This window comes from Elgaria multicarinata, chromosome 15 (assembly GCF_023053635.1).
Source record: "Elgaria multicarinata webbii isolate HBS135686 ecotype San Diego chromosome 15, rElgMul1.1.pri, whole genome shotgun sequence".
NCBI lineage: Eukaryota > Metazoa > Chordata > Lepidosauria > Squamata > Anguidae > Elgaria > Elgaria multicarinata.
In genome coordinates, this window is record NC_086185.1 from 3,172,961 (window position 1) to 3,195,649 (window position 22,689).

Consider the following 22,689-nt stretch of genomic DNA (forward strand, 5'->3'; position numbering starts at 1 on the left):
TAGACATTTTTACAAATCAGTGTCAACAGGGTCTAAATTATACTTTTTAACACTGGATTTCAAAGGTGCTGGAAGGGTAAAACCTGCTTCTCTCAATCTAATTCTCCTTCAGTACAGTTTCTACAATCGTATCGGATTCCTGTTTTGGGGAATTGGAAACTTGAAGTAGCAGCTCTTCAGGAAATGGCTAATTCTGGATGAAGATAAGAATTACTCTTCAATTGGCCAACAAAATCAAGAGAACCATGGTCAAGGCATTATCTAATGAAAGAAGAAAGCACAGACTTTGGTAAAGAGAACGGTTTGGGGAAGGCCTTACACACTGACCCTATAGACAAAAAGCAATTCTGAAGTAAACCTGTCTTCAGAGAAACATGGATGTAAGAACCACATTGAGTGCATCCAAAATAAATTGCAATGATCTGTCACACCACCACTTAGTAGCAGATTCATAGGGAGTGTGAGCAGTTTGAATCTTAGGCCGTTTCTACACTTGTCTTTTTCCCAGGGATCATCCCTGTGCATCCAAATGACACACATGAGATCCCGGGAGCATGAAGAGACGACCCCTCCATTTTCCTGAGATAATCCTTAGGTGTAGAAAGGGCCTTAGTCTCTTATCCATCTCAACCCAGGACTGAAACTACCTTAATAAGCAGAGCAGGTAAGTACAGGAGTAGCATTAAGGAGAAACTTGTCTACAGTTAGGAAGCTGGACAACCATCTGTCAGGGATGCTTTAGGGTGGATTCCTGCATCGAGCGGGGGGGTTGGACTCGATGGCCTGATAGGCCCCTTCCAACTCTACTATTCTATGATTCAAAGTATAAGATTTTTTTCAGTTCGCAAACTACTTTTTCCTAAGGATTCCATAGGAATTTTTTTTTATTAAATCCAATGGGAAAGAATCATTATGAGGGGGAAGGTACAAACTTGTGAATGGTATATTTACCAAGAAAATAAATGTAGGTAATCCATGATCATGCTCCCACCTTGGATATACTGGCATTAAGGTATTAGGTTTTAGCCATTTCAGAAAAAGCCTTGTCTGTGGAAACTTAAGCTCCCATTTTGCCCTTCCTTTTATTAAAACAACACTAGGGGGAGGAAAATCCTAAACCTAATTATTCTTGCATTTTTAAGTTCAAGGTGGAGTTGTCTAACCATATTGTATGTGAACTTTGTGGCCATTCACAGATAGCTTTCACTCTTTAAAAAAACTTTATTTTTTTTTCAAAATAATTGTAATTTATTAGACCATATGTGAAGTTACCAATAAGGAAGTGAACCCAGACATCAGACATTTGCTGCACTTTCAACCTTTGTAACACGCATGATTCTCAAAATGAGTCTTACATTTTGATTTACAGTTTTTTTTAAATGTACGAATACTTAAAAACAGTGGATTTTTGAATTGAAAGGGATACACATTTAAAGCACAAAAATACTGCAAAATGTCATTCGAAAATGTGATTAACCTATTACAGTTTTAGTTAAGTCAATCTAGTTAGCACCTTACTGAAGTCAGCCTTGAGTGTAAAATTAGTGCATATAATTGCTAAACATGTACGTTTTGACCAGTAACGGCACATTACCAGCCAAATTCTTGAAACTGAAAATGTTTCAGCTTTCACACATCTGGAGTAAACAACGTTTCCAATTTAACACAGAAAAAATAGGTTCTTGCTCCTTTTTAAGTTGATTTGTTTAAAGCAATCATTTATAAAGATTGCATCAACATCCATCAGCAGAGGAAGATCCAACTTTATTGAAACTGCTTGCATACAAAATATATTGCACTATAACCAAACAAATGTCAACATAAAATCCAATCTGTTGTAGCTAATATGTACAGAAAATATTGCCCAAGAGCAGTTACATTACAAGGTCGTTCTACCTTGGTTAATTATCTACAGTATTTTAAACCAAACAGCTTACAGATGATGTGTGCAAGGTACCAATTTCAGTTTTGAAATACTATACATTCCCCCAAAAATAAATAACTAGAAATCAACACTTAATGTTTGGCAATATTTAAGACTTTTTTTTTAATATTTGTTAAGTTGTGTGCAGCTCGTTGCCATTTTTATATGCTTGCTTGTATGCAAGGAAAAAAATAAAATGAGAAAAGCAGAGAAACAAAAAACGCACCACACAGACAGGGGCCAAGTTTGTACAACTCTGTACATAATCAGCAACACTCCTACTGGAGCAAATTTAATAAAAATAGAATAGCTTAAAAAGAAGGTCTACTGCACTTTTTTTTTTTTTTTTTGCAAGTAAATTTCGTTCATGATCAGGAATAGAAAGCATCCACCATCCCCTGGTTCTGGGCAACTAAACTTTACACCAACTTCAGTTACATGTTTTGAATCTACTTGTGAATGAGACCTTATATAAAGACTGTTCTATTTCCAATGCTGTCAAACTACACTATCCCTGAATTTTACTAGGAGTCATATACATTTGCCTATCTCATCGGAGATAAGTTCCGAATTTAAATACCAAAAACTGTAGGGGAACTGAAAAGAAAGCTATTCTTTTAAATTGGTCCTCTGGCCAAACAGCAGGCACACACTATTAGCTTATGAACAAGTTACAATTTGTTCCCTCGGTAACCATGAATTGTTTTAGTTTATCACAAATGGAAATATGCATTAAAAAACTTTTGTCCTGTCTAAAAAGGAAAACAAAACAAAAAACACCATCTCAGTAACACAATCTGCCATTATCTTCAGTGCAAAGTAAGTTTCCTATTCTTATAAACTGCCTAAGTTGATGTTTATGCAAGGAAAAAATTATGGAAAGCATGCATTCTTCTAATAAAGTACTAATTGTTGGAGAAGGTTTGCTACATATATTGTACATTTAGTGTTTCCAACTCATCTTCCCTGATTTCTGCATCCAAATATAGTATTCCTACCTGCCAAGATATAAAAAAGGCACAGATCATACAACTTTTTGCTAATGAAAATGACAATTTAGTTACATTACACATATATCCAGGTTCACTAAAATACTGAAAAAGTGAACCAAAATGTGAACTGACACAGGACATAAAACGTAGCTTCTCAATTTTTAAAAAGAGGAACTTTTAATAGATTGAAAACAGAAGCCCAATTTGATTACCGCAAACACTATTTATTCTGAAAATTGAAATTTAGCAGTGATTTTGACCAGATGCGTTAAAATGGTACAACTGAACAGAAATACCAATGCACAGTTCAGTATTTTTAAAACAATCAAAAGGACTCTCTCATTGTTTGAAGTGCAATATGTACTTGAAAGCATTTTTTTCAGAAGTTCAAGATATTTAATGCAAGTATAACGTCTTATTTTGGAAAAAAAAAAACCCTGCATACTGCTGATGTTAAAAAAGGCTAACAGAACTTTTCATATTCATTTCATGCCCTGCGCCATCTTGCCTATTTGTCTTTGGCCTAACAAGTTTCTCTAATGTGGAATAAGATTTACTGAAACAGTTTAGGAAAAAATGACTTCTCAAACTATGCCGCTTAGGGTACTCCATTCACCAAGGGTTGCTGACCATCTCCGCTGTCCGGCTTCTCTTTCTTCTGGTTGCGATCTTTACCCGTGCGCATCCTGTTACCTTCGCTGGAGGTATTCTGTAACGTTTTAGTGTGGACACTCCTTTCATTATTGCAGTCAATTCTGATCTGAAACAAGTTACAGTTATATAAAGCATACCCCTTTGATAATAGAAGAGGGAAACAGCCACGGGGGGGGGGGGGGGGGGGGGGAGGAATGGCTTCTCCTTTTCCAAATGAAATACATTCTAAAGGTAATGTACACTTAAGAGAAACTATCACCTCAGGTTATTTTTAATACGGTGTTCAGGCATGAAGACTTGTATAAAGGCAAATACTATCTTCAACATGAAATTGCATATAATTTATCCCATGTATTATTTTGCAGAATTCCTTTCCTTTATAAATTTAACAAATCCTGAACAGTGTCTCTCAAACAGGATGTAAGCCACTATTATATGGGCAAGCATTTAGTAGCTGTGGTTAAGTAAGATCTGTGGGTGTGGTTTTTTGGGTTAAAAATCATTTAATTTACGGTTTTTAAAAATTAACTGTTCTAAAGCATTACTTTACTTGACCTTTTCAAAATGAGGTAGTTTAAAATTCCAAGTAATATAATTAATGAAGCTTACTTGCGGCTGACATCAGCACAAGCGGCTGCAGGGATAAAACTAATTTAGGTGCACGCAGGTGTGGCATAGAAGCTGCATCACACCATGGTGCGAAGGGCCAGGCCACAAGCGCGGAGGTTTAATAGTACATAGATGAAACAAACAGACAACAATTACCTGAAGTGACCCATCCGCTGTTCTCCCTTTAGTATCTCTTGAATTACGTTGACGGTTATCAGTCCTCGACTGTTCATCGTTTCCTGCACATCAAATTTGGATGTTAAGATCATGTATTTAATAAAAAAAATATGCATGTGTCACACTCTCAGGGATACTGGCAAATTTGTTTTTTTTTAATTAACTGTAAGAGCGATATCCTACTGGGCAAACTTTTGTAGGCAGAAAAAATAATGCAAGAGTAATTAACCAGAGAATTTATTTATTTATTACACTTCTATACCGCCCCCATAGCCAGAGCTATAATAATAATAACAATAATAATATATGTATTTATTTCCATGGTTTATAAACCTACTTTAAACTTTTGAGCGCTTTTGAAAACTGTCCCAAGAACTTAATTATTGGGTGGCACATATATAATACAATTACTCAAAAACCGGTATTGGTGACTTACAATGGCTGCCTTTCATTCATATTTTAAAGCTCAAGTCAACAACTCTCAGCTTGGCTGCCATAAAGGATGGAAACGTTATATTATGGCATACCTGGTACTTATTACTTTAGGGTGGATCAAATTATTAAAACCTGTTGACATTTGCCACTAGCATGGCCATCCTTCCTTGAAGAGCACATAATGTTATTTAATTGTTTTGTCTTTTGGGGGCTTCTTTGTGAGTAGACGACTCGCCCTGGCTGGTTTGTGTTTCCCCTCAATGTTCTTCCCCCTTCTGGGAATGCCAGTTGCCACCTTGACTCTACTGATGGTTACTCAGAGGTTTGCATTCCTCAGTACGTATGAAGTATAGTTTCGGCTTCTGGTTCAGTTTGTGTTACAGGTATTATCATACAGCTCACCTTTGAAACCTCCCCGACCTCTTCCTCCTTGACCACGTGAACCTCCGCCTCGCCTTCGCCCATCTCCTCTGCGAAGGTAGCTGTCACGTTCTTCTTCTGCCGGGGCTAACGACCAGTCGCTAAGCTCATCTCTGTGATCGGACTCTGTTTCAGAAGCATTTGATGCTTCAGAGTTAGTTCCTATCAAGAGTTTAAAAAAACCAAGACATACCACAGTCTATTTTCATGATATTTTAGAAAAACCAACCAACTGAAAGAACTACCAGTTTAGTCTTTCTAAAGAGTGAATTTCTGATTCCTGCTGTAGTACATCTTCATGAGTAGGGTGTAGTAAAATTTGACTGGATCCTTGTTTGCATTACTTTGAGCAGTTTATCTGCTTCAGAAAAGTTTATCTGCTTCAGAAAAGTTATCAGCTCTACTCACATTAGAAATGCAAGTTGCTTACCTGTAACTGTAGTTCTTCGAGTGGTCATCTGTGCAGTCACACATATAGGTGTCAGTGCCGAGCCCATATGTGTGACTGCACAGATGAACACGAAGAAGAAATGCAAGTTGCTTACCTGTAACTGTAGTTCTTTGAGTGGTCATCTGTGCAGTCACACATATGGGCTCTGCACTGACACCTATATGTGTGATGCACAGAGACCACGAAGAAGAACAAAACATTCTATGATCTGGTTTTCCAAAGTTGCATGGAACTGCAAATCAAGACATTTGCCTGCAGTCAATGACTTGATTACATTTTAAGCGCATGGTGGCTGCTCCACAATGGCGGTACAGTACAGAATGAAGTGTCTGCCAGGTGGATGGATCCTTCCACAGCAGCCACCTTGTGGAATTACAAGTGACTTCCATGTGATGACACAATGTACAGACTGAACTATGTTAACAACAGTTTGAAGCCACAGACTAATAGAGCTCATGCATCAATACCACAAGTTTCTTTGTACATATACTGATTCGTGTGACTGCCTGTTGAGCATATAGCATCATCAGAGAAGCCTGCCCACTTAGCACATCAGAGTTGAAGTCAGAACATTCCAAGTTACCTACCCGAAGCATAGCCTGGACCACGCCTACTGTGCCCTCTGTTTCTGTAGGGTCGGCTGCCTCTTCCAAGGCCTGGGCCATCATCAGTCATATATCCTTTTTCTTTATCTGTGCGGTTTGGTAGTGGTCTAGAAGTGGCCCCGATCTGTCGAAGCTGTTCATCAATTTGCAATCTCTCCAAACGTAGTTGATCCACTTCCTATGGAAAGAGAAATGAGTTACAGTAAGTTGTTGCAGCCATGAGGATGAGGATGGGTCTGGAAACAAAGCTCTATGAGGAAAGACTGAAAGAACTGGGCCTGTTTACCCTTGAGAAGAAAAGACTGAGGGGAGACATGACAACACTCCTCAAGTCCTTGAAAGGTTGTCACACAGAGGAGGGCCAGGATCTCTTCTCGATCCTTCCAGAGTGCAGGACACGGAAGAATGGGCTCAAGTTATAGGAAGCCCAATTCCAGCTGGACATCAGGAAAAACTTCCTGTTAAAGCAGTATGACAATAGAACCAATGACCTAGGGAGGTTGTGGACTCTCCCACACTAAGGGCCTTCAAGAGGGAGCTGGACAGCCATCGGTTAGGGATGCTTTAACATGGATTCCTGCATTGAGCAGGGGATTGGAGTCGATGGCCTTATAGGCCCCATGCCAATTCTATGATTGTATTTTGACCAATCTTGCTTAGTATCTTGGTAAGGTATGCATCCTGAACAGCTTGACTAAAAACTATTTCCTCCCACAAAACTGGTTTAAGAAATAGGCTGGTATCAGATAGTCAGCATTGAGTTAAGAATTGCATATGTAGAGATCTAAATTGCAGAACTGGAAATGAATTTGAAAATGCTGAAAAAAATTGTTGTAAAATTTATCTTTCAGTCTGAACTGCCCTTCTCCCAAAAAGCAATTCAATATGATTCTCACCTTTAAATAATTGAGGTGATAGTCCAAAAGAACAGTTGCGTTGGTGATGCTGTCCTTGGTTCCCACAAAGACAAACGGGACCATTCCCTAGAAAGCCGTTTTAGAATTAGTGGTCTTCAGTGATATATCTAATGCAACCATTTGTAATTCCATTGGTCAAACAATTAAGAGAAAAGATTTTAAGAACTATATCTGCAATCCTCTAGATCATACAATAGCAACAGCTGACCTTTCCTTAAGATCTATCTTTGTTACATGTCCCTGTGACTACAAAAAAGTGACTTTTCAGGTATCAACTTGAAATATGGAAATGATCCTGATATACAGCTAAGAAAACACAATGTTGTTGCATGTTGGTGAGGTCCAAAACCTATTTAAAGAAAGGTTTGAACAGTTTGGCACAGAGATTGATCCCCATCATACCAGCCACCATGCAGAGGCTATTGAAGTAGCTTTCATGCAGTAAGGATAGTATGTTTGCAGGGTCAAACTAATGCAACTCATGTGACAATTATCAGTTTTAGGATTAAGCTTAAACCCTCTCTTGGAACACTTGCTTCTTCTACTTGTGGCTGGTTTTAGAGCACACTACATAAAATAAGAAACCTGTCACCTCGGTATGGATAGTGGCAAATATTTACCTGGTTCACCTAATCACAAATACCACGTTGATTATAGTCAATCAAGTTCTCCTAAAGGCATATATAGCTTTAAAAGAAAAGTTAAGGAAAGTAAACGTTTCTTACCTGCCAAGTTTTGAGTTCAGGTTTTTGCTTTCTCCCTGCTACGGTTGATGACACAACTAACGCCTGCAGCGTAAGGAATGCGCGTGTTAGTGATGTCATTAAACATACACAGGAGTTAACACAGAACCTTCAACTCAAGACTTGACAAGGCCAAAAGCACCCAACCCACCTTTTAAAGTTGCATTTGGAAACTGTAAATAAGCATAGGCCGAATTTACAGGTTATATGGGTGGCACAGCTGTGATCCTGGAGTACATGGGCACCTCTCTGTGGCAGTTCCTTTCTGGTTTTCTAGACATGGTCACCTTGTGGGCACCATTCAAACAGGCAATTGCACAGGAGGCACCCATGGAATTCTGGAGCATAGCCATGCTGCCAACGTAAAAGACGATTCATTTTCAGTGTCAAATGGAGTAGAAACCTGGCCTCCACAACTTCCGACCCAGCCTACCACCCACATGCTTGACACCCCACCCACCCTATCACCTTCTAATAGTCCCAGATAGCAAAAGCAGGTGGCATATTGAACTTCTGATAGGCTGTCATACAGGCTGCACACAGCTCAGAGAGCAGCCATAGCTCCAAAGAGATTCTATATTGATCTAATGTGTCTAGCTCACTTGAACAGAACAGATGTTCCACAGTAACTAAAAACAAATTCACATGCTTGCTAAGAGAAGACAAAGAGTAAACGGCAAGGAGGTTGTCACTGGGACTAGTGCTGCTCTTTCAGAATAGGCCAGAGTTCCAGAGATACCCCTCACTATACCCAGAACTGAGCTCTACTCTTCACCCAGCCGCAGACTATATTCAACGAATAAGCATTTAGCGTGTGGCTTCCTGCAAAAAGCACTGCCCTTTGGATTTGTTTACTGTGCAATCTGGGTATCTGGTGTGTGTGTTTTTTAAATGGATTGCTTACATCAGGGATGCAGAACCTCTATCACCCCAAGGACTGAATTCCATTTTGGAGATGTTCTTGGGGGCTGCATATGTGGTGGGTGTGGATGAAGGCAAAAGCGGCAGGGCAAAAAAAGCAGAAATACAGCACATTTTAGCTTAAGTCTCTTCCTGCCAGTAACTAAGCCTCAGGAGAGGCATTATAACCTTTTGGGCCCCTGGACCTGAGGTTTTGCACTTCTGTTTTACATGATCATTTATTTCCTTAGGACTGTGAGACCCTTTAAAACAAAATTATTGACATTTAGGAGAAAAAATGCTGCAAAAAGCCTTGAGCCCATGTGATAGAGCAGGATATACATCCAACAGACCAAACTAACTTCAAAACTGAAACAAACTGCTTAGGTCTTTCAAATGGAAACACAACTCTTACATTTATGCTTTCGCTAGCTACCTACTTTCATAAATTTAGAAGAAACTATTCTGAATTATGACGCTTTGAATGAGGCTACCCTTAGATGTTACAAGTGGGACCTGCAATGAAGTGTTGCAGTATGGAATGATCCTATTCAGGGAGCCAGCCAGCTTCTTCCAAGGTAATGCCTTCGCTCCCCACCCACCCCATTCCAGGCCCACTGAATATGTTCAGTTCTCAGTGAGCTGCTATGGAGTTTTTCCCCCTACGAAGATACTTTTATTATTATATTTCTGCAAATCTTGGATGGTGTCATTTTAGCTTTGTAAGGATCCACAATCAGAGAATTAGCTCATGGTTAGTATATATACTGCTGAAACTCAACATGGTATGCCAACTGCTTTGGATTCTTATCATGCAATGTGGTCGAATGGCTAGTTTTGGACCTGGACCTGGGGATTGTTCCTGGCTCTGCTATGGACTCGCTGTGTAGCCTTGGGAAAAACCCTCTCTCAATTTCAGTTCTCCTACTCTAAAATGAAAATAGTGGCCTACTTCATGAGGATTATAACAAACCATACAGTTACTATGAAACAATGTAGAAAGACAGGCTGTTTGAAGCGCTGTACTCATTTACAAATCACTGAACACACTTAGATAGGATTACAGTAAATCCAAAACAAACACCTGGAATCTAGAGTTTATAAACGAAATATACAATGATCAACAAAAATGCATTTTTCCTGCTAAATATGAAACATTAGCATTCAGTAAAGTCTTATTTATTTCACATACCTCTTCCTGTGGAATATTTTTATCATTTTCAGCCTCAATTCTCACTCTCACAACGCCTGATTTATCCACGATCTCCTGAATGAGTTTTCCATTTTTTCCTATAACTTTTCCTATAAAAAAAACATACAAAATATCCAATATTTAGGACTTCACTCAAGTAAGTGGAAGCTTAAGAACAAAAGGAAGTTACCTAGGGAGGTTGTCAGTTACCTAGGGAGGTTGTGGGCTCTCCCACACTAGAGGCCTTCAAGAGGCAGCTGGACAGCCATCTGTCAGGGATGCTTTAGGGTGGATTCCTGCCTTGAGCAGGGGGTTGGACTTGATGGCCTTGTAGGCCCCTTCCAACTCTGCTATTCTATGATTCTAAGTCAGTCTGCAACCATTTGAAAGTTTCATCTATACACTGGACTCTTATCTGTTCTTTCACCTCATGGTCCTTTAAATGCACCTTTGGAATAGATTTTTAGGCTGCCCAGAATTTTACAGTATCTATTCCTAGATGGAAAGGCAAAATTTGTACTTGTCAGGACCAAGTATTTAATAAATTTAGTTGAAAACTCTGGCACTAATATAGTAAGGGGTAATCTGCACAAAGCTAGTGTTAGGTATTTGACTTGTCAAAAAAAAAAGGGGGGGGATTATAAATATTTTTAACACTATGAGAACAAAAACTCCTCCTACACCTCCTGCACCCTGGGATCCAGTAAGAGAGTCACAAATAATAAATACAATGTGTGACTTCTTATGTAATTTATAATGCTTAATCTCATTAGACAGGTATTCCCCCCATGTTCTTTTAACTTAGAAAAGCAGTCTTTACCTCAAATCTGTTTGATATATAGTCATGACTCAGTTTTAAAAGGCAAACTTTTACGTTAAGTGTAAACTTTAAAATGTTAGTATTTAGCTAGGTTATCCATACTGAAAAGGTGCCTTTTGCTATACGGTTCTAAGGAAATAAACATAAGTGAATCAAGATTCAAAATCATACCCCAAACTGACATACCTACTAAGTTTCTTGGGACTTGGATGACATCTTCAGCAAATTCAAGGTAACTTCTTGCCTTTTTCACTGCATCTTGATCCTTCAGAATAAAATAAAATAAATTAAAACGGCTAATAAAATGTTGCGGTGTCACAGCATTAGAGAAGTCTTATGAATTGCAACAATGCAGATGTAACTCACCTCCCCATAAATATGGAATGTACAAGTGTCTTCATCAAGGTCGATAGCTGTCACACCTGGCACTTTCCTGGCTTGCTGAATATTAGCACCATGAGTACCAATGGCCAGACCCATTAGATCTTCACGTACAACAAACTGTTCATGAAATCGTGAAGCAAGCTGCCTTGAACTCTGCAAAAACAGTCTTGGTTAGAAATAGAACTTGATTACGAGTACATAATCAGTGGTGGGAGTGTAAATTGTTGACAAATTACTCACTCTTGCACATTTGAAAATCCCTTAAATGTACAAAATTTCCCCCCATTAACCTAGGAATGTAGTCAAATGTATATAATCTGTTTCCATATTAGGATATTCTCCACTCAGTGAATGCTTTTCGTTGACAGTTTATTCCAAATGTGGAGGCTGGATTCAAATTATATAGACTCAATGGTTATCCTTGGGCAAGTCAACCAATATCAATTCCCAATCAGTATAATGGAAACAACTAATTCAATATATAAGTGTTAGTGCTTTGAGAGAGTGATCCAATAAGCTAAAATGAGTAAAATGGCTGTATTGCTTTCAGATTCATTCTCTAATGTCTCTGTCATGGGTCGTTTCTTTGTAGCTAAGGAGAAATCATTCAACAAAACCCTTAACCAAAAAGTGAACCCATAGAGATTATTAGTAGAATACAATACAATACAGTTTTCTAGATTTGGACAATTAATACATTTGGTTCCTCTACCTAAAATAGGACCTTGCAGCACTTTAAAGACTATCAAACTGCATTGCACGAAAGGTTACGTCACAATCAATTGTTGGTTCTTAAGATGCTGCAAAACTTTCGTTGCTGTTTTTCTTTTTGCTCCAATGGACTACAGAGCTACCCTTGTGCATTGTTTTAACGTGAAGTACCTCTAGCTGTTTGCTTGCTTCTTCATTTCTCATTATCAACGATAACTTGGTGCGAAGACTTCGAAAGTGCATATCAATGAGCATATTTGCACGTTTTGTTGTTACTTCATTGATTGACTAGATAATTGGGTGGAAAAAGATCTTTGATCAGTTTCATATCCAGTACAGACTGTTGAATAATTTCTAATGCAAAAAGTACTTACCAAAATGATAAGCTGATGGGCTTCAGAATCATACGTTACAGAGAATGCCCCAACTGCCTTTTTGAAGTCCTTGTGTGCAGATTCTTTAGCACACCTTAAACAGAAATTACTTTTAGTATTTATGAAATATTTCACATACATGAATCAGCCATAACATGTCCTGTTGAAAGTGCATGTATTGCCCAGCTGTTTCTCAGCTGACCAAGCTTCAGCAGTAAACAATGAAATACCACACGGTCTACCACGTAGGGCTCAAAATCATGTCAGCACCACTTGTGCTGTGACGCTTTTCAAAGTAACACTGAAAGAGTTCAGTTATATTTATGTTTATATATTTTCATCTGGTTTTAACTAGGTCATTATCGACTTTGTCCATGTATAGGCCATTAAACAGTAGCAGACACACAATTTAGCATCTTAACTGTACAAATCCATGATTACCTTGACATAAATAAAATGCTTTAATTAAATGTCATGTTGCTATACACAATGGCTTATAGGACTTTCATAAAACACTGAAGTTACAATACATTTGAAAGCAATTGTGTACAGGTCATGCATACTGTACAGAAAAATGCAACACCTATGATGTGAAGCAAATTATCTTCAATAGTCTTAGGTTTAAAAAACAGATCACAATTTTTTATTTTTTATGAAAAACAGCTCTGTACTCACATTTGCCTTAAATCTTCTGGCACATCAAGTTTGATCTTATGAAAAGTATCCTTTGTTGCAGGTTTGTTGGGATTCACAGATCTTAAACGTTCAATTGTGACAATTTCATTGTAGGTAGCGTCACAAGCCGCATATTCTATTACATAAAACTAATAAAAAAAGAACAAAATCATCCAAGACACTATTTCACTGAAAAGTGATAATATGCTAAGACTATATTCTACCTTACATTTGAAGGGGCTTGTTCTTTACTTTTAGGAGAAAGAACATTTTTTTTTTGGCTTCAAAATGCAATATATTTAGATTCTATTTAAAAATGTCCGCTAGATAAGCAGTAATTGAAAAGGGAGGCACAGAAGAATTTAAAATCAGGAGCTACACCTATCACTTAGAAGGCAGAAAATCAAAATATATTTATTCCTACCTCACCCTTTATCATTCTCACTTTCGCCAGCCACCAGCAACAGGGTTCCTTTTCATTAGCCCTGGAATAAACCTAAACAATACAATAGTCATCAGTGAAGAGAAATTACTCAATGAGAACACTACTACTATACTGGAACTTAGTTTACAGGTTTTATTATTCACATACCTCCATCCTACTGACTCTCAGTACCACACCCACTCTGATGTATTAAATGTGCAAGGCCTGGCACAACCTCCTAAAACTACTGATACTTTCATTAAACACTACCAAGTATTTATTCCAGAATCCTTGTTTCTTGTGTAATAACTTGCATGGTTTAACTATCTGCCAAGAACCCTCAAGAAGCATTTTGTCAAATTTATGTAATGCTACATGGTAGCTACTACATAAGAAGCATAGGCATCAAAAATGCACACAAGGGACCTGATTCTCTAAGTTTTAGCTGCATCCAACACAGCCAGGCAGTTCATGCTAAACAGAGGCCAACCTGCACTTCATCTGGGAGCAACCATGCCAGGAATGTGGGGAGGACAATTTTCTGAAATGGACATTTTACCCACTGTTCTCTATTTCCATGGAAAGCTTTCCATTTCTAAAAGAAATGTAAACATTTTCATGTAAAATTAGTAACAATGAATGCAATACTAGTTAAATTTAGAAGTTTCAAGGTTATAAGTAACTTTCCCCAGTTGACTACAGCTCTCTATTTTCCAGTGTTAAGTAATTACAATCGATGTATATTGTAGACCAATACTCCTTCAAAAGTATAACATTTTAGGTTAGATTATCTCTCGTTAAAAGAGCTGGAAACAGTTTAGAAATGGTATTGTTGCTCATGCTGTGTACCATCATTCCAGATCTGTTTGCATTGTTTCACCTGTTTCTGTATAACGCCAACTATGGAGAGGAGATTGTTTGTAAGACCAAACAAAAAACAACCCCCGCCCCCCCAAAAAATATCCTTTTGTTTACTGCAAACAAAGTGGCTTGTTTTAAAAACTATTTTCTGCACCGGGGAAAAACAAAGTTTGTTTGGTATCTTAGGTGCAGCAGAGGAGCTGTTCCCCCCGCCCCCAGGCCATTAACTCCTAAGGGAAGGAAATAAACTAAGCCAGCTCCAGGGCAGGGGTAGCTCCCCCTTATCTTAAGGATGTGTCGGGGGAATGGGAAGGTTTTGAACCCACAGCCTTTCCTGCCACACCTCCTTTACACCCTCTCTCCAACGCTGGAGGAGCATCAACTTTGGACCTCCAGGCAACCTCACAGGGGCTTTCAAGACTGACTCTCCTTCCGAGGGTGGACCTCACTATTTCCCCTTGGAGAGGGAGATCCAAAAAACAGGAGCCACAGGATTGCCACTGTAAGCTAGTAAGTTTTGAAATGATCAGAAAACAAGGATTCCATATATTTCAATTTCTTCTGAAAATAACGTATCATTCCCCCCCACCCCCATGGCTTGATAATTTCTAGAAGTTTTACTTCTCTAGGAATGTGAGAAGAAGATTTCGGTGTTCTAAAGTTAGTTTGTTAATATTTTTCAGTGCCTTTGTTTTTCTTCTTAAAGTATGATTTTATGCTGTTCAAGAATTTTTGGGAAAATCAAGAAGAGCACCCAAAATGCTATTGCAGGCATTTTTCTCAAAAAAGCCAACCTTATTACTGTTTCTCCTCCACTTAAAAACATGACTTAAAAACATGGCTTAAAACAGTTCTTACCTCGACTTCATCACTTTCATTTATATCTTTATTGTACCCCGTAGGTGGAGGAAACCTGACATCATGGAATGGAATCTGTCTCTCTGGCTGCCAGCTAAAATACACAATAAAAACCTAAGCTATTAAAACATAACTGAGGTCAGGGAGACACAAAGTAGGTCACTACAGGAAAGGTGGCCAGTGATTAGTTACCTGGAACCTAACCATACGAAGTGGGATAAGCTGAACAGATGCTCTGTCCTGGTTCACGCAACACAACAGCCCATGGGTTAAACCCATGGTTTGTTCTTGGGTTAACCGGTGGGTTGTTTACCACCTCCCCACCCCCGAAAAACCCAGCAGGCTGGGTTCACACATGCTGTCCAGCAACCTATGAAGAGTTGATAGTGAGTTACCAAAGAAAATTGAAGTGGTGGTAGCACTGCAGGCAGTGTGTCTGCCCTCTCACGCTTGCCCCCAACAGCCCATGGTTTGCTTAAGTGAGTGGGTAAGATAATGGAGGAGGGATGGGACACTGTGTATGTAGCACCTCATTGTTGCCCTATGTTTAACAACCATAGTGTCAGTGTGCAAGTGAGAAATTACACCATGCATTTGGGACCCACACTGCCTATAACCAGGTGCATCCACATCACAAAGAAAATATCAGCAGTGTCAGTTAGTATAAGCAGCTGCAAGGCTACAAGAAGGTAATCAAAATGAAGTTTTAAATATTAGGGTACCGAAGTTCATCCAGCACCTACACACTACATTTTTACATTATATGCAATTCATAAACACATCCATCACAATTTTGTCAGTATTCGGACCATACGTACTTATTCTCAAACGCAACAGTTATTGAATCTTCATGTACATCCTTCACAAATGCCTGCAAAAGAGAAGTGAGACTTAACAGCAAGTAGTGCATTAAAGTATTAGTAGTCTACAGAGTTAGATTACATGGTAATTTCTCAATCTAAATAAAATACTCTTCTGAGTAAATACTCTTCTCCAACCTGGTGCCCTCCATATGTTTTGGACTACAACTCTAACCTGCCCTAGCCAGAATGGTCATAGGTGAAGGGTAGTGGAAGCTGTAGTTAAAAACATCTGGAGGGCACTAGCTCAAGGAATCGTGCAGTAGAGAAAGCATTTTTCGTGGATTTACAATATCCACTAAAAAGGATTAGAATGATTGCCATACTTGGAGCTGCGTAGTGTGTGCATGTGCCTAATCCTGCAGGGAAACGAACCGAGGGGCTTTGGCTTCCCTGATGAGAGTTATAGCATGGGACAAAAAAACTTCTGGAGTACCTTCCTGAAAAAGCAATACATGATCGGGTGGGAAAGTATTCTAGTCAGAGGCTTTTACATAAGTCTTTGGATTGAAATTCATTTGCTGACTGCTCCAAGATAAAGAGAGTTAAACGAATTTAATGCCAGATATCGCAGCTAAAGAACAATAATGTATGAGAAGCACAAAACACAGGGGAACATAGGAAGCTGCCTTATACTGAGCCAGACCATTGGTCCATCTAGCCAAGTACTGTCAACCCTGACTGGCAGCAAGGGCTCCCCAGGGTTTCAGGCAGGATTCTTTCTTTGCCCTACCTGGAGAAGCCGGGGATTAAACTGGGGACTTTCTGCATGCAAAGCAGGTGCTCTATAACACTGAGCTACAGCTCCTCAAAAGCACCCATATTAAAAGAACCACTGGGAAAAAGAGTGAAGAATATTATAAATACTCAAATTAGTCTAGGTCAAATTAATTCTTACTTGTGTTTTCTTTTAGTAGTCATAATTTTCAGGCTTTATTACTGTAGAATTAATGGCTTTTCAAATTAATCGGCTTTTCCAAGGCCTTGAATGAGTGTAACATAGTGAACGGGATCTTAGGTCATGTTGTATGCAGCAGGTAACAAGTAGCTTCATCAAGGCCTGATGTTAAACACACTAACTTGGAAGTTTCACTGAAATCAATGGGATGAACTTTCACAGAATAGTAATAATGGTGTATTTAAAAATGATAGAAATATGAGAAGGAACACTGCTTTTTCTACAAAAAGAAGTTGTATCAGCAATTTCTACTGATAGCTAATGGCAACTGTCTAATACCATGACATAAACAGCTCGATGTTTGTAAACTGACTTGTTTGGAAACACCAAGAAGCTAATTTCTGCAGAAATCAACTGAGTTCTCTTTCTTGTTTCATCCTTTAGATGGAAAATTCCATCAGGTATTTGTGCCAGTCAGCTTCCATCTTAGGTCTGGCCAGTTTCATTGGGTTTATAGTCTTAAGAGGTCATTTTGGAGGCTAGGTATTAAGTTTTCTGGTCAAGGTTTGAAAGCAACAGAAGTTGCTCAAGACGCTATTTAAGAACAAAGAGAAAGCAAGTGAGTGATGCAATGCCCAAGTAATGACTATCTATTTTACAGCAATGTGAACAGTAACAGTGGCAAACTAGTTTAAGCAATGGGATTTGGTCTTCTGAAAATCTAGGTAGGCCTACCAACTTGAAAGTTAGGATTACTAGTATAATTTTCACCAAGGCATCTGTAGAATTAAGTACATATAAGTCTTGTTTTCTTGAAAACTTAGGTTAAAAAGACTAAAAACCCCATTGTATTTAATTATCTGCAACTTATATTGAATTTACAATAAATAGTGCCCATTTCATATAAATTAAGCCAATTCCTCTCCTATCAAACAGGCTGCATCAAAAGAACCACTACCACCACAGATCTCACAATATATCCCATATTAAGGGGGGATTTTATTAATAACTTGTGAAAGCTAATATAAAAGAACCTCCAGGAAAAGGGTCTGCAAACTAGAATGTTGTTGCAGAAAGTTAACAGCTTCAAGTGAACTACCAGGTGCCTCAGCAGAAGCCAAGCTAGGCCCAGTGTAAATCTATAGCTTAAAGCAGAGATGCAAGTGATAGTGTTATTTTACAGTACTCAATTCATGTGCTCAGTGACCCTATTTCAAAAGAACAATAGTCTTGAAAATTATTGGATGCATTTTGATGCAGAGAGAAATGCAGATATACCACTTCACAATTTAAAGCCAAACTCGCAGCAGTTTAGAATCCTGTTCTCCAATTTTGTTTCCCGGGGTGATGAAGCAGGACAGGCCTTCAACCTGCACCTTTACTACAGGTCTTTTAAAAAGTTACTCTACTCCTCCCGTTTCTCCTCCAGGTGGACAGCCATCTGTCAGGGGTGCTTTAAGGATTCCTGCATTGAGTAGGGGTTTGGACTCGATGGCCTTACAGGCCCCCTTCCAACTCTACTATACTATGTCATTTTTCAGAAAAGCAAACTCTCTTTTAGCATTCCCTGGCCATGAATCTTGATAGTCAAATAAAAGACCCACCCTACTCCTGGCATGGGCAGCTTGGGGCCTTCGAGGAGTGTTGCCCTACAACTCCCATCCACCTTAGCCAGCATAGCCAATGGTGAGAGCGATCCCAGGAATGGTTGCCCACCCCTGTGATGTCCCCCATCACTCTTCAGAGGCCTTCCCCCTCGCTACAACCTGATTCCAATAATGATTCCCTAATTCGGTTATTTTCTGAGTCCTCAACCCCTTCCAAGAGTGGTCCCCACAGCGTCCCTGCCAGGCAAGGTGAGAGAGGAGATGACAATGATGATCAATATTACATTTAAACAGAGCACATTCTGGCCTGATGGCCTATGTAGGCATCTATAGTTATTAGACATCTACATCTCTATGTCCATGTGGACAATGGGAATGGCGCTTGGATTGTGGAAACACCGGGTCATATCCAGACTGAGTCGTATTTAGAGAAGGCCCACTGAAATCAAAATTACATGCGTCAGTCATGGCTAAAGTCCCACCAATTTCAGCGTGTTTCCCCTAAACAGTTGCGTGATATGAGGCACCCCACAACCGCCCCCTCTGAGTGTGTGTGTGTGTGTGTGTATGAGAGAGAATCTTCTCAAACCCTATTCGAATCCGATTTGTGTCTCCTCTAAACACGTGTGTGTGATATGAGGCACCCCACAAACTCCCCTATTCTGTGTATGTTTGTGTGTGTGTGTGAGAGAGGAGCCTTCTCAAACCCTATCCAAATCCTATTTGTGTCTCCTCTAACACTGTGTGTGTGTGTATACATTACTTATTCCGTTCCTATTCCGCCTTACAAGAACACCTGTACCCTCCGCCCCATCTCGCACCCCATAAACCGCGGGGCTCGGCAGGGTCTCTGCTCGGGCCCCATCCTAGCTGCGATGCCGGAGGCGTCCCGTGATGAGGAGCAACCAGGCTGCCGGGGCCGCCTCCGCCCTCGCCCCTTTCCACGCGCCACGACTTAGATGCCCGGCGGTTGGAGGCGAGCAGGAGGCCGCGAGACGGAGGCTGCCTCTGCGCGTGCAGAGGGGTGTGTGTGTGCGTGCTTCCACCGAGACCCCCTCCCGGCCCCTGGAGCGAAAGCAGGGAGAGGCAGGAGGAAGACGACGAGGAAGGGGGGCGGGTCTGTCGGTCCTCTGGGCCCCGCGGCCGGCCTGGCCTGGCCTGGCCTTGCCGTCCCCGGGGGTGAGGGCAGGGGGAAGGTGCGTGAGGCGAGGCGAGGCCCCGCCGCCGCCGCCGCCTTTACCTTGTAGAAGGCCCCGTTGGAGCCGCGCACCTCTACCACCAACTGCTCCTCCATGTCGGCGGCCGTGGCGGCGGCGGCCGAGGCGGCGGCGGCGGCGCTGCTGCTCCCCCCGGCGCGCCCCAGTCGCCCCGCGGCGGCGCTGCCGCCTTTCTTGTGCCCGGCCTCGGCGTCCCTCAGCGGCGCGTGGCGGCGGCGGGGGGGCTGGTAGCTCAGGCCGAGAGGGGGGCGAGGCGGCTCCTCCTTCGCCTCCTCCTCACGGCTGGTCGTCGCCGCCGCCGCCGTCGTCGTCGCTGCTGCTGCTGCCGTGGCCCGTCGCCGCCCGGAAACGAAAGCGAAACGGCCGCCGGGCGGCGGTGGAGGCCGCTGAGGAAAGGGCGGCGCGGGAGGGGAAGGCCGCTGCCGCCGCGGATGAGGAGGATGGAGGACGACGACGACGAGGAAGAAGAGCAGCGGCCGGGCGTGGGGGAGGGGCGCCGCCGCGGGCCGCCCGCTTCAAATGTAAACATTAAAAACCTGGCGCCGTCACGTGACGCGGCGGGGCCCCGAGGCGGCGGCGGCGGCGGCGGAGGAGGGAAGGCGACGAACGGGTGTGGGAGGGGTCGGAGAAAGGGAGAGCGGGGAAGCGCCCGTGCGCCTGCGCAGGCAAGCACGCATGCGCTCTTGCCCTCCCCGCCGCCTCCTTTTCCTCCTCTCGCTCGCGCGCTCTCGTATTCGCGCGAGAGCGCCCAAGCACGCGACGCTGGCCCTTCCTTCAAGCCGCCCCAACGGCCGCCCGTCTACCTATTTCCGTCCATCGGGGCGGGGGGGACGTGATCTCGCGCGACTGAGCGAGAAGACTCCGGGCGCGCTTTGCTTTAGCCAGCCAAGCTCTTTCACGCAAGCGCACACCGTGCCTTGCCTAGTGGTGGACGTCGCCGCCGCCTCTGCTGCTTCTTTTTTGGACACTGTTGTGAGTGACGGCTGCTCCGCCCAATGAAACGTTGAGAGCGAAAGCCCCCCCTACTGGTATAAAAGGCGAGCAGGCGGAGATAGGAGGTGGGGAGGAGTTTCTGGGTTTAAAAAAAGCTGCTCGAAATGGCGGGCTGAGGGATAGTGACCGTTGGGGCTGCGGGAGAGAGGGGGCGAGTTACCTCATGTTAGGAGAAGGGTAGAAAACAGCTTCACCTCAGAAACAAAAAACTGGGGAGAAATGTTTTAAATATATGAATAACGAAGTTAATAATTAACTAAAATATTTGTGAGGATTTTTTTTTAATAAAAATTCTTTCACTTTCAAAATGAGAAGTTTGGAAATCTCAATAAAGAAAAACTGAAGAGAAATATTTTAAATATATGAATATTGAAGTTAATTATTTAACTAAAATATTTGTGAGGATTTTTTAAATAAATTCTTTCACTTTCAAATGAGAAGTTTGGAAATCTCAATAAAGAAAAACTGAAGAGAAATATTTTAAATATATGAATATTGAAGTTAATTATTTAACTAAAATATTTGTGAGGATTTTTTAAATAAATTCTTTCACTTTCAAATGAGAAGTTTGGAAATCTCAATAAAGAAAAACTGAAGAGAAATATTTTAAATATATGAATATTGAAGTTAATAATTATTTAACTAAAATATTTGAGGATTTTTATATATATATAATAATTCTTTCACTTTCAAATGAGAGGTTTCCTTGGAAATCTCAAAGAAAAACGAGAGAAATATTTTAAATATATGAATATTGAAGTTAATTATTTAAAATATTTGTGAGGATTTTTTTATATATATAAAAATTCACTTTCAAATGAGAGGTTTCTTTGGAAATCTCAATAAATAAAAACGGGAGAAATATTTTAAATATATGAATATTGAAGTTAATTATTTAACTAAAATATTTGAGGATTAATTTTATAAAAATTCACTTTCAAATGAGAGATTTCTTTCAAAATCTCAAGAAAAATGGGAGAAATATTTTAAATGTATGAATACTGAAGTTAATTAACTAAAATGTTTATGAGGATATTTTTTTTTAAAAAAAAGTAGTTCTTTCACTTTCAAATTAGAGATTTCTTTGGAAAACAGTCCCTGAGGCCGCTTCTAAGACATTAAACTGTTTTTAAGGAATGCAATTCTTTATAAGTCTCAAGCACAAAAGCTGCCAATGCTATAGCAGCAGCTCTTATTTATTTACAATACTGCTTCTTAACAAGATGTTTCTTGAAGAAGTTTACTTAGTACAAAATGTTTTGTACACAAATTTGGATAACGTTGGTTTGTTTATTAATCAGGTTTATATGATCAAGGAAAGAAAACATTACTTAGAATGCAAAAAGTCTCAGGAAACAGCAAAGCAGTAACCTGGTTTTTTTTCTGGTTTAAAAATAGTTGCAACATATATATGTAAGGATTACATACACATATATGTCCTCCCTGTGGCTTGAGGTGACTTACAAGTTTATTTAACTCCATTAGCAGTAAAATGGTTGAATAAAATGTAAACACAAAAACCACATAGTTACAAATAGCAGCAATTCTCACTTATTAAGACAAAGGGCCAATAATTTTCTTCCTTTCATGTGGTGCATTTTTTTAGGTAGGATCAGAGCGACCTATTTTTTCAACATTAAAACATAGCTTTGTTTCATTTAGTGTAAAGGGTTTTAAAACTTGTTTCTCTATGGCTCCTGGCAGCCATCTTTGGTATAAGAAGAGCTTTGGCTATTGGGCGGTATAAAAATGCAATAAATAATAAATTATGTAGTGGCTCAGGGCTCATCTACACCAAGCAGGATATTCCACTATGAAATCAGTATGGAAGTGGTATATAAAAGGCAGGAGTCACACTACTGCTTTATAGTGGTACTGAAGTGCTCTGCAGGATCTACACTATTGCTTTATAGTGGTACTAAAGTACACTAACAACTGTTGTGGCCCATGACACATCTACACCAAGCAGGATATAACACTGTGAAAGT

At 40.4% G+C, this 22,689-nt stretch overlaps 1 protein-coding gene across 7 annotated transcripts; it reads right to left on the reverse strand.

Annotated features, from left to right (window-relative positions):
* Nucleotides 1-1,743: 1,743 nt before the first annotated feature.
* Nucleotides 1,744-19,840, reverse strand: FMR1 (fragile X messenger ribonucleoprotein 1). 7 transcript variants are annotated; one of them, XM_063141975.1, is made up of 16 exons: nt 19,732-19,840; nt 15,945-15,997; nt 15,127-15,220; nt 13,408-13,479; nt 12,984-13,132; nt 12,309-12,402; nt 12,106-12,222; nt 11,206-11,376; nt 11,026-11,104; nt 10,020-10,129; nt 7,910-7,972; nt 7,164-7,250; nt 6,250-6,445; nt 5,194-5,337; nt 4,336-4,418; nt 1,744-3,625 (listed from the first exon to the last, which is right to left on the reverse strand). In XM_063141975.1, exons 1-16 carry the CDS (start codon nt 19,783-19,785, stop codon nt 3,515-3,517), a joined length of 1,677 nt encoding a protein of 558 aa, XP_062998045.1. In that variant the 5' UTR covers nt 19,786-19,840; the 3' UTR covers nt 1,744-3,514. The 7 variants fall into 7 exon arrangements, with proteins under 7 accessions (XP_062998045.1, XP_062998043.1, XP_062998042.1 ...); XM_063141973.1 differs by having other exon boundaries at nt 1,744-3,676; XM_063141972.1 differs by having other exon boundaries at nt 1,744-3,676; nt 5,194-5,373.
* Nucleotides 19,841-22,689: the final 2,849 nt, after the last annotated feature.

Excerpts from the sequence above, each read along its gene's own strand:
- FMR1 (XM_063141972.1), bottom strand. The coding sequence starts at position 19,785 with ATGGAGGAGCAGTTGGTGGTAGAGGTGCGCGGCTCCAACGGGGCCTTC. Across the intron at positions 15,998-19,731 it reads CCAACGGGGCCTTCTACAAG|GCATTTGTGAAGGATGTACA; the intron begins GTAAAGGCGGCG and ends TCTCTTTTGCAG. Across the intron at positions 3,677-4,335 it reads CAGCGGATGGGTCACTTCAG|ATCAGAATTGACTGCAATAA; the intron begins GTAATTGTTGTC and ends AACTTGTTTCAG.